At 39.6% G+C, this 12,943-nt stretch overlaps 1 protein-coding gene across 1 annotated transcript; it reads right to left on the reverse strand.

Annotated features, from left to right (window-relative positions):
- Positions 1 to 6,081: 6,081 nt before the first annotated feature.
- Positions 6,082 to 8,170, reverse strand: LOC141444522 (uncharacterized). The gene is made up of 2 exons (XM_074110068.1): positions 8,157 to 8,170; positions 6,082 to 6,775 (listed from the first exon to the last, which is right to left on the reverse strand). Exons 1-2 carry the CDS (start codon positions 8,168 to 8,170, stop codon positions 6,346 to 6,348), a joined length of 444 nt encoding a protein of 147 aa, XP_073966169.1. The 3' UTR covers positions 6,082 to 6,345.
- Positions 8,171 to 12,943: the final 4,773 nt, after the last annotated feature.

Below are 12,943 nucleotides of genomic sequence, written 5' to 3' on the forward strand. Positions count from 1 at the left end.
GCAAACCCACTCCCCAATTACCACAAATAAATAAAACTAAAGCATTCCACTCTCAAATCGCAGCTCCTCAAGTATCTCATAAATATGACAACAATCATAACCTCCAAACTCAGCAATTTCAACTATGTAAAGTATGTAACGCAAACTCATCTCATCCCTTATTTAAATGTGAATATTTCTTAAACCAAAACACGCAAACTCGCAACGATATTGTTCGTCAACACTCTTTTTGTATAAACTGTTTAGGATTTCACCATGTAAATACTTGTAAATCGACAAACAAATGCTCCAGTTGTAACCGCAAACATCACTCGCTGCTGCACTATGAAACCAACAATAATAATTTCAATATAAATCGCCCTCAACGCTCAGCTGATTTCCAACATACTGTTATCAGTCAAAATTATAATAAAACCATCCCACCGGCTCGTTATCAAAGCACAGCGCAGTTCACCTCGCCGCCGCCGCAAGCGGGCGACGCCACTGTCGCTAGCGCTGGCGCTCGCTATCCGTCTCACTCGCACTCGCAGCCGCCGCGTCCGCCGCTAGTGAATACTGCTCGCACTCACGACAATCAAGCGCAGTCGTCCTCTTGGCGCGAGACTTCAAATGTTGATAACTTTGATAACAACCGGGCGATGTCTGTCACTGTTCCCGCGCGCGCTTTAAATAATGATACTACAGTATTATTACCAACCGCGTCTGTAAACGTATTTAATAACGATCAAGTAAATCGTATGCGTTTATTTCTCGACTCAGGGTCAATGAGTAATTTCATTACAAAATCTTGTTGTGAACGCTTAAATTTAAAAATAACTCCCGCGCCGTCGGTAGTTAAAGGTATCGGTCAAATTGAAAATCGCTCATTCGGAATAACACAATTCAAAATTTATTCACGTTTTGACTCTCGCTGTTTTTATACAGTAAACGCTCGTGTTATTGACACAATTACTGACTTTTTGCCTAACGCTGACATTGATATGACGGAATTAACGCATCTGCAGCATCTGCCAATGGCTGATGAATATTATTACGCACCTGGAGAAATCGATTGTCTCATTGGCAACGAATTATTCCCGCTTTTACTCGGATCTAATAAATCGACCTCACCGAACTCGTCGGTCGTAGGTATCGAAACAACTCTCGGATATGTCGCCATGGGTAAAGCCCAATGTATCTCACGCTCGCTATTCGCCGCAAACTCAACGCATACGCAGTCTTTTGACGCAACTCACTCGCTCTCGCAAAACTCGCACACTCTCGTTTCTTCGCACAATTCTCGTTCTTCTCCGCAAAACTCAAACGCACTTAATTTAAATAGTCAATCGCATCTCGCAATAAATACGAATGCTCAAACTAATGAATCCGCACCCGCTGCTATCGCACCCGCTATTCTCGCGCATAACGCTCCCGCTACACTCTTGCATAATACTACACTCTTGCATAACGTTCCCGCTACACCCGCGCCCAACTCTGACAAAACGTTTTTCTGTCAAACAGAGTCGCTTTCGCTTGATCAATTAACGCACCGCTTTTGGGAAATAGAAAATGTACCCGATAAAAAACACTTCAGTCCCGATGATGAAGCATGTGAAAAAATATTTCAAAGTACTTACTCACGCGATGAAAGTGGTAGATACACAGTAGATCTTCCCTTCAAATACTCACCTTCGGAATTAGGACACTCTTACGCTATAGCTAAACGCCGTTTTTTTAAACCTAGAAAAGAAACTCGACTCATGTGACTTACGCGCCGACTATAACGCAACTATACAAACATATATCGATCAAGGTTACTTGTCTAAAGTTCCAAATAATTTTCAAGATGATAACGTTTATTACATTCCGCATAAAGCCGTTTATCGTCCAGAGAAAGAGACTTCTAAAACTCGTGTTGTTCTCGATGCTGGCTGTAAAACCACATCAGGCAAGTCGCTTAACGACATTTTATATGTAGGTCCAATACTACAAAGTAGTATTTTCGAACTGCTGCTCAACCTCCGCATGTTCTCAATCGCGCTAACCGCTGACATCGAAAAGATGTATTTTTCAAGTGAAACTCGCGCCTAAACACCATCCGTTTCAACGCATTTTGTTTCGGTTCGACTCTGATTCGCCAATAGAGATCTACCAATTCAATAGGGTGTGTTTTGGTGTGTCTAGTTCGCCTTACCTCGCTATGCGCGTTGTGCGTCAGCTCGCCGCTGACAGTCGCGACTCATATCCGCTTGCCGCTTATGAAACTGAGAACCATATGTATGTTGATGATTATGTCAGTTCTATTGACAGCTTAGACAACGCAGAAAAAACGTATAAAGAAATGATTGCAATGTTCAAATCTGGAGGTTTCAATTTAGTTAAATGGATCTCAAATGACAAAGAACTCATGTCACGCATTCCCACTTCTCATAAAAGCCCTCTCGTTGTTAAGTTTGACGATGATCCCAACGCTGATACAAAAATCATAGGTATGCAATGGCAGCCTAATGACGATAATTTTCAATTTAAAATAAATATCGATTTACCGCAAAAATGTACCAAACGCTCGATTCTCTCAGTTACCGCACGCTTATTCGATCCGCTCGGTCTCATAAGTCCAGTTGTCGCGTACATGAAGCTGCTATATAAAGAATGCTGGAAATTGCAGCTCGACTGGGATGATGAGGTCCCTGATTCTATAGTCTCCAAATGGGAAAATTTTCATAAAGAACTTCCGCTTCTCTCTGAACTTAAAATACCGCGTCACATAGGCATAAATTCTATTCATAGAATCTCATTGATCGGCTACGCAGACGCCAGCGAAAAATGCTACGGTGCTGTCATATATGTTCGAATTGACTCAAATGATAACTCACCCGCAGAGTCCGTAAAACTACTCACCTCTAAGTCCAAGGTTTCAACTCCGAATAAAACGCTCGCACGCTTAGAACTTTGCGCTGCCGTCTTGCTCGCAAAATTGATTGACTCAGTACGCACGGTCCTCAGCAAGCGCTGTAACATAAATAAAATATACGCATTCTCTGACTCTACAGTAACGCTTACTTGGATACACTCACCTGCGCATAAGTTTCACACTTTTGTAGCCAATCGCATCGCTCAGATAAACGAACATTTACCCGCATCTCACTGGTTTCACGTTCGCGGTGTAGAAAATCCCGCTGATATCGTCTCTCGCCCTGTAACTCCAAAAAGTTTAATCAGTAATGATTTCTGGTTTCATGGTCCGCAATGGTTGTCCGCTCCCGTCGACGCCTGGCCTGTAAAAGAACATAAGATTAATCACAATGAAATTACAGAAATACAAGAATCTAAAACTATATCGCTACCTACGCAAAATGTAAATTCAATAGAAAATACTCACTTCATCCATGATCTCGCCGAACGCTGCTCGTCTTGGTTAAAATTTATCCGCTCGCTAGTATACGTACTTCGCTTTTCAAAATTACTCGACTCACGCGGTTCTATCACTATAACTGACTTAGATCACGCTGAATGTTACGCATTACGCTACATTCAGACTGACGTGTTTTCTCAAGAAATCAACGCAATTAAAAATAATAAAATTTGTCCAAGCAAAACTATTATTAAACTGAACCCTTTTCTTGACGACCGAAATCTGTTGAGAGTAGGTGGTCGCCTTACTCATTCTCAGTTAGATTTCGATCAAAAGCATCCGATATTACTACCCGCTAAAAATCGCATAGTTTCGCTTTTAGTAGATCACTATCACGCGTCAAATTTACACACAGGTCCCGCTCTATTACTAGCTCTACTTCGCCAAAAATATTGGATCCTTTCCGCCAGAAATTTAGTTCGCCAAAGAGTACACGCTTGTAACTTATGTTTTAAACTCAAACCGCGTATTACAAACCCTCCAATGGGAGATCTCCCTTCGATTAGAGTCTCCCAAGTCAAAGCTTTCGTACATACTGCCGTTGACTACGCTGGACCCTTTCATATTACGCATATCCGCCGTCGTGGAGTTAAAAGTCACAAAGCGTATATATGTTTATTCGTTTGTCTTACGACAAAAGCTCTTCACTTAGAGTTAGTTTCAGACCTAAGTACTGATTGCTTTCTCGACGCGTTCAAACGCTTTATTTCACGCAGAGGTCCGGTCTCTATATTGTACAGCGACGGAGGCACCAACTTCATTGGCGCTAAACGCAAATTAAATGAAATTTACTCAATAATACAAGCCGCTAATTATCTAAATGATTTGAGTCATTATCTCACTCTACATAGAGTTCAATTTAAGCATAGCCCACCTTATGGACCAAATTTTAATGGGCTGAGCGAGGTCAATATTAAAAGCGTTAAGACGCATTTATATAAAGCTATCGGCAGTCAAATCCTCACATATGAGGAATTTAATACAATCTTAATACAAATAGAAGGCCTGTTAAACAGCCGACCAATTTGCATACTTTCATCAGACCCTTCTGATCTGACCGCGCTAACTCCAAATCATTTTTTAAACATAACTCCGCTTAAATTTTTACCCGCTGAAAATATCGACTCTACCCTCACAGATAACAGACTCACACGCTATCAGCTTTTGAGCAGAATAGTTCAAAGCTACTGGAAACGTTGGAGCATGGAGTACCTGACTTCACTTCAACAACGCGATAAATGGAATATACCCTCAAAACCTGTGAGTGTAGGGACGGTTGTTGTTGTCAAAGATGACAATACGCACCCAATGTTTTGGCCACTGGCTATTGTTTCAGAGGTCTTTCCTGGAAAGGATAATATAACTCGTGTTGCTAAAATTAAAACCGCATCTGGGACGTATATACGTCCGATAACTCGACTCTGTCCTCTACCAACGCAATAATCATAAGTTCTCGTTTAGTTTTAAGTTTATCAACCGCTCTAGTAGTAAGCATTATTTTTAGTTCTCAATGTAGAGGAAACCTCTAGGCCCCCCGAAGTTGGCTGCGCCATTTATTTGTTTATTTTAAATATATTTAATTAATTTTAACTCACACACACACTCACGCATTAACATGAACGCATCCATACTCTGGCAACACATCCCTCCTTTCCTATCCGCTACCATTGGCACCGAAATTCGAACCAAGAACGAAGAAAACAAACGACTCGAGATGACGCTATAATCTTTGTTGAAGTGGTGATGAACATTTTTGTGCCGTTTAAAATAATTCCTGTGTCGTGAAACTCAATTGCTGGAGAAAGCAGCATCCCGGTGTTCAAGGTATGTCCTGCCCCTCCAAGTCTGTTTTTTTTTTTGTTTTTTTTTTTTTTTTTTTTTTTTTTTTTTTTTTTTGTAACTCAATGTTTTTATTGTAATTTAACATTACTACCTACCTTAAAACTCTACAGGGATAGAGATCTACAAAGATAAACTCGTTATATCGATTGATTTGTTCCTGAGAATCCATTTTCAGCAATTGAATCGACATTTCAAACATATTCAATAATTGACAGACAATATTATATTAGGTAGTGATTTTAAATAAATAGGGATGTATCTCAGGGCTGCCGATGTAAGAAAACATTATAAAATATTTAATATATTTCTAACTACTAAGATTATAATAAACATATCTATAGTTTATTAATTGTACTTCTTATTTACATGACTAAACAACTGCTTATAAACAGAATGCGTGATGAAAAGCTACAAAATGCAAATTACAGTTTAATAATTAACAGTAATAGAAATTAAGCTATCGTTCTACTTCCAAATTATCAACGACAACTGTCTCGTCGTTTACGATAGTGAATATAGAAATACTTAATAACAAGTGGGTGATTCACAGAACTATGCACACTCCTTTTCTGTAGAAATAAAAGAAGTAAAAGGGTTTTGGGAATTCGTTATAATGATGCGTCCTAGCATTTTATGTGTGAACCGGACCACAGATGCAGAACTAATTTAGTGTGTCGGAGACTTAATCGCTTGAAAGCGTAACAGCTTAATAAGTATATGTCCATGTAGGACGGTGCCCGGTCCACTTCTATTTTATTCATAGAAAACATTTATTTTGATCCTGAGGAGTCATCCTAGTTTGGTCTACCTACAAGAAAAACCCTTCTTTGTGTACACTCTCGTCATGTTTCGGCAAAAAGAAACAGTCGAAAGAATTCTTCTATGTGAAATATATCACATAATTTCGGTGCGCTTAACATACTCTAGAAACATCATTTTTTTTTGCAATAACTCAAACATAAAACAATGTAAGAAAAAAAAATGTTCAATTAAATCCACTAAACTAAGTGAACATAAATGCTCCACAGAAGCGCTGCTAACTTGACTACTTCACGGATCGGGGATTTTAGATTACATATTTATTTTAGCAAACGTTTTTTCGACTATAATTAATCTCCACACTGGTAGCGGGCGTCACAACTCATGCCCTCTTCTCCCCAGGCCGCCGCTTGCTTGATGCCCTTGGATATATCTTCGTAAGACTGCAGTTCAAGGCTATTTCCTTGTATAAGCTTTGCTCCTTGCAGCAGTATATCCGCGCCCGAGGAGTACATCGCTGCTTGCTCTGGCTTCTGGCAGGCCAGCCGGTACAGACACCCGAAGTGCTGTGTTTGCTGGCCAATCAAGTAGCTCAGGTACATGAGTATCTCATCTTCCGTGACGTACGACACGTTCATGTTGTCATCTAGACTTCTTCCATAGTGGTGGCCGCCCTTCCATGCGCCTGCACCGAAGAACCCCGCAGCCAGTATGAGCGCCTTCAACACTATCAGAATCACCAGGTTCGTCAGGTGAGGCTCAGTACCTTGCCGAACTAAACTAGAATTTGTACGTCACATAGTGACAAAACATGTGAAACTCTCTTTCTTTCTTACACAAAATATGTACCATGTTTTTATGCAAATAAATGATTTATGATTTAAATGATGTATGATTAGATTGGTTATTTGGAGTCTTTTTGTATTTTTTATTTCAACTCCAAATTTTGTTACTTTTACGGGTATCCCGTGAAACCATATCGAAAATACAAACTGAGACATGGATGCACAGAAAAACCAGAAAAAGAGACCAGCGCTGGGAATCGAACCCAGGTCCTCAGCAATCCGTGCTGCGTGCTATAACCCCTACACCACCGCTGGAAAGGAATTTAGACACGAATTTTTCCTATGCATACATATCTCAGGTTGCTTATTTCTACTACGCTACTTATGCAGCAGCACTAGCGACATCTATGTTTTCGCTCTCATCGAGAGACGTCACATTCTTTCGGAACCAACCGCTCACCCAGACAAGAGATGTCGCTACTAAGCAATCAAATTATGATTGGTGTTAAAGGCTTAACAATCAAAAATGTATCACTCCGATAAACTAATGTTTATGATTCGGTCGAAACGTTGGCGGTGTTGAGGCTCTCCAGCGATGCCGTATTGACTATCGGTATATCGAAGTGTTGAAGTGTCTGTATAAAATCGCCACTATGTCAGTCCGAGTAGATACAGGAACAGACTTCGAAGGCGATTCCCTTGAAAAGAGGCGTAAGCCAGGGAGATGGCATATCTCCGTAACTGCAGGGCTACTACGAAACTCGAAACTCGAAGTTCGTGTCGTGCGGTCCCTCTGACACTTATACTATTTATTACGAGAGCGAGAGAAACCGCACGACCTTCAAATTTAGATTTTCGTAGTAGCCCTGCTGTATGCTGCCGCTTTAGAAGACGCCTTCAAACTTCTGGAATGGAAAGGACAAGGCATCAATATGAACGGCGAATAATACGAGTATATCACTCAACTTCGGTTTGCCGATGATATCGTGGTTATGGCAATGTCGATGGAAGAACTAAGTACGATGCTCGAAGGCCTCAATCGAGTCTTCCAACGGGTACCTAGGCCTCAAAATAAACATGGACAAGAAGAAGGTCACGTCCAATGTAGATGTGGTGTCGTGTGGTGTGTTGGTTGAGAATTAGATTCTTGAAGTTGTTGACGCGTATGTATACCTGGGACAAACCGCAATTAGGTAGGTCCAACTTCGAGAAGAAGGTCAATCGTCAAATCCAACTCAGATGGGCAGCGTTTGGGAAACACGGCAATGACTTTTCGTCCAAATTCCTCAGTACCTTAAGACGAAAGTCTTTAACCAATGTGTGTTACCAGTGATGATGATGACATACTCGTATATATCCGAGACGTGGTGATTTACCATACGTAGGTCATATGTTGAAATGGGCTCAGAGTTGCTCAGAGAACTATGGAAAGAGCTATGCTTGGGGTTTCTCTACGGGATCGAATCAGAAATGCGGAGACACGTAGAAGAACAAGGGTCAACGACATACAGTACACTGTATTGAGTACAGGGCCCTCTTTCACCTTTTAGAGGCCCTGGCCACAACATGCTGCATTCGGTAAGCCTGATTTTCAGGCGAGAGTAGAGTAGCTAGGTTATCGTTTGGTAATGGAGGAGAGACTAGGGGCCCAAACCATCGCGGGGCCCTGGGCGCTTGCCCAGTGTGCCCGGTGGGGAAGAGGGGCCTGCCGACATAGCCAAGCGAATTAACTCTTTCAAGTGGCAATGGAGGACGTATAGTACGGAGAAAAGATGTCCATTCACGATGTAGAACTGCGGATCGGTAAGCGCAGCGTAGGACGTCCACCAACGAGACGGACGGATGGATGACCTGGTTAAACTCGCAGGTTCACGGTTCACGGTAGATAGGTAGGAACACACTTCTAAAACACGACGCCATGCTACGCCACCTGACCCTTGTCAGTAGTACTAATAAATCCCATGCATTTACTATATGGCCAGGTGCAGATATTAAGTAAGACACGGCACGTGATGACACGCGGTTTTGTCATAGGTACCTATGAAGGTATCGTTGGTAATCTTTATGAATCGTAGATTCTAATTAATTTACTTTAAATAATACTATTAATAAATAAGTAATTAATTTTTGACTTTTGAGAGTGTTGAGAGTGCAATACTCTATTAAAAAACCAAATAAATATTATTTAGAGATTAATATCGAAAATATCGAAATACCGGTATTATACGATTTCAATATCGGTTGTGTTAATATCGGAATTTTGGTCCGATATTCGGTTTTTCGATATTATCGAATACCGGTATTCATGCTCTACCGTGTGCAATTTTATATATAAATTTTTGTAAGTAGGTTAGTTTTAGTTTAATTTTTGTATACAGTTCTTTTTTTTTTAAATTAAGCCAAGACTATTATGGATGCACTCCAAGAATGTATCGAAACGGTGTAGTAGTTCAGCTATTAGTTTGTTATTTAGATATTAACGTCCAATTATCACTCTAGAACGTTCAATCACATTTGTTTTGTCATTGTAGTCAGCAACCAATGCATGTATCATAATATTGAACTTGACTCTCATTTCACATTTGTTTTGATTTGATAAAGTCTCTACTGTAACATGGTAAGCGACAAGGTAGCGGAGTTAGTTCGCGCGTTGTCGTCCGAACTCGGCCGATCTCAGTGCCGGTTTTAGCACTACCCAACTGTAATTCATACCTATACGATACAAACCGGCCAAGTGCGAGTCGGACCGAACGAGGGTTCCGTAATAATTATTAAAAAAAATATTAAAAATATTTTTATTATATGATGTACGTACCTACATAACTAAAAATTTATGCTTTTCGCAATTTTTCCTTTATCTGTGCTATAAGACGTTGCTTCGTACCAAATTTCAAGATTCTGAGTTCACGGGAAGTACCCTGTAACTTTTGATTCTCTTGCGAGTGTCGAAAATTTGCAGCGAGACGATAAAAGGGCGCCGGGGCGCTTGATGTCCGGCGCCCTGGGCGGTCGCCCCACCGCGCCCTACCCTAAAGCCGCTACTGGCCGATCCAATCATATCAAACGTATGTAAAGACTAGATTTTGCCCGCGGCTTCGCTCGCGTTAAATTTGGAGTAATATACATTTACTTTCTGCGATCTTTTTTTCGTGTTTTGATTATTTTTTCGGAGGATTATATGGAAATACAAATACAGACAGATTTCTTTTAGACAGTGGTGCAAATTTTGTAATACAAAAATCGACCGACATACGTAATTAATTATGATTCTTACCAACTTTGAACCCTGCTTCGCTGATTCAGGGTTGGAATTTTAGAAAAACGAGGTACATAGTACTATACGCGTTTCTTTTGCCCGCGACTTCATACACGATATAGGATTATATCCCGAGAAATTGTAAAGTTCCCGCGGACATGAATTACTGTTAAGATCTATTTTAATATTCTTATTGTCTATTAGAGACACATTGTAGCTTTCTATTATTGAAATAATTTTGAAAATCTGCCTCAAAATTGAAACTTATTTTTATTGTGCAGAAAGTTTGTAATTTTTTATAAAGTAAGTAGTCTAATGCCAATCTGGGATAGTGTATATTTCTATTGATAAAAGAATTATTTAAATCATCTTAATAGTTTCAGAGATGACCCCCAACAAACAAACAAACAAACAAACAAAGTTGAGATATTTTCCTATTCTTTTTATTTCTCTAATCTTTGCCCTAGTGCACCTCTGCATTACTTTAGGTCCATCTATTCCAAATTTCACACCAAAGCATGCTGAATGGTTGTGTTGCTCTGAAGATGAGCTCTGGTTGAGTTCGAAACGCGTCAGTGTAAAGTGGTGTGGTAATAGATGGATTTGTGTGATTTGTGTGTTCTTACAGTGTGGAGGTGGAGGAACTGCATGAACACACATTGCATGGGCACAAATGTAGCTATCATAAAGATCGCGGGTGGGCAAAGTAATTGTGTCAGCTCGTTGAACGTGCATGTAAAATTTCGTATCTATGCTATGAGCCCTTGAGCATCAGGCGGTGTATATCATATAAATGCAATGTCATTGGAATTTAACAATCATGTAAAGTCTTTTGCGTGTGCCATCAACTTTTGAGGACTTCCCTTCTACGGAGACGATCCTCGCCAGGATGAGCAGGATGTCACTGCTAAATAATTGTTACCAGATTTACATCAGGTTGCCAAATCTCCAGTCCCCAGTTTTATTGGTTTAGCGTATGCGTTTTCTGATTCAGTTGGTAAGTATATAAAATCCTCTTTATTCGTTTTATCCCGTGGGATATTCGGAAAATCTTTGAAACAGTTTTTACCTACCTGCATGCCAAATTTGAAGTCTCTAATATTTATAATTACGGAGTTAGGGCCACTTTGAAGCGAAAATATAAATCCCATTTTATTCCCTATTCCGTGGGAATTTTGATAAATCCTGAAAATTGTTTTTAACTGTTAGTATTACCTACTTGCTCGCCAAATTTGAAGTTTCTAATAATTAATTTTCGAAAAAAGGGTCATTAATTGAAAGTGAAAATACAAATGCCATTTATTCACTATCCGTGGGAATTTCGTAAAATCCTGAAAACCGTTTTTAGCTGTTAGTATTACCTACTTGTTCGCCAAATTTGAAGCTTCTAATATTATAGTTACGCAAATAGGGGCCATTTTGAAGTGAAAATATTAATCACATTTTATTCCCTATCCCGTGGGAATTTCGAAAAATCCTGAAAACAGTTTTTAACTGTTAGTATTACCTACTTGCTCGCCAAATTTGAAGTTTCTAATAATTAATTTTCGAAAAAAGGGTCATTAATTGAAAGTGAAAATACAAATGCCATTTATTCACTATCCCGTGGGAATTTCGTAAAATCCTGAAAACCGTTTTTAGCTGTTAGTATTACCTACTTGTTCGCCAAATTTGAAGCTTCTAATAATTATAGTTACGCAAATAGGGCCATTTTGAAGTGAAAATATAATCACATTTTATTCCCTATCCCGTGGGAATTTCGAAAAATCCTGAAAACAGTTTTTAGCTGTTAGTATTACCTACTTTTTCGTTAATTTAAAGTCTCTAATAATTATAATTACGGAAATAGGGTCACTAATAAAAAGTGAAAATACAAATCCCATTTATTCACTATCCCGTGGGAATTTCGGAAAATCCTAAAAAATATTTTAGCTGTTAGTATTACCTACTTGCATGCTAAATTTGAAGTTTCTAATAATTATAGTTACGGAAATAGGGCCATTTCAAAGTAAAAATATAAATCCCGTTTATTCACTATCCCGCGGGAATTTCGAAAAATCCTTTCTTAGTGCGCGTCTACACCTATTAAGGAACATATATTCCAAATTTCAAGTTTCTAGGCCCAGCGGTTTGGGCTGTGCGTTGATCTATAAGTCAGTCAGTTTCTTCTTTTATATATATAGATTTCAAGTTTCTAGTCCTAGCGGTTTGGGCTGTGCGTTGATCTATAAGTCAGTCAGTTTCTTCTTTTATATATATAGATAGAAAGAAAGAAAGAATAAAAATACATTTATTCGGAAAAGTAACTTAAAGTAACGAGAAAAACAAAAAAGGAACGAGAGCGCCTCCACTGCTACAACCGCTCTGCGGGGCTACTCCGAATGGATGCGAGGGGCTGAAGACAGTGTTGTGGCGCGCCATGGAAGAGTTCATGTCCAGCAGTGGACTGCTGTAAGCTGATGATGAAGGAAGAGATGGCACTACTTTCTTAGTACCGTGCCGTAGCGTATAGTACAGTCAAGGGCAAAGATATCGACACGGCCAAAGTTACAAAAATATGTATACACAACTTTATGCACTTAACATTAATGCATATATCTTTGTCCTTGGCTATATACTACACTTCTGCTGCGGACTGCTGTAAGCTGATGATGAAGGAAGAGATGGCACTACTTTCTTAGTACCGTGCCGTAGCGTCTAGTACAGTCAAGGGCAAAGATATCGACACGGCCAAAGTTACAAAAATATGTATACACGACTTTATGCACTTAACATTAAGGCCGTGTGTACATATTTTTGCAATTTTGGCCGTGTCGATATCTTTGCCCTTGACTGTACTACATGCACTTCTGCTGCGAAGGTATACCTAAATTTCTAAATCTTTGGGTAAAACTAAGAAAAACAATG

This window comes from Choristoneura fumiferana, chromosome 30 (assembly GCF_025370935.1).
Source record: "Choristoneura fumiferana chromosome 30, NRCan_CFum_1, whole genome shotgun sequence".
NCBI classification, from domain to species: Eukaryota; Metazoa; Arthropoda; class Insecta; order Lepidoptera; family Tortricidae; genus Choristoneura; species Choristoneura fumiferana.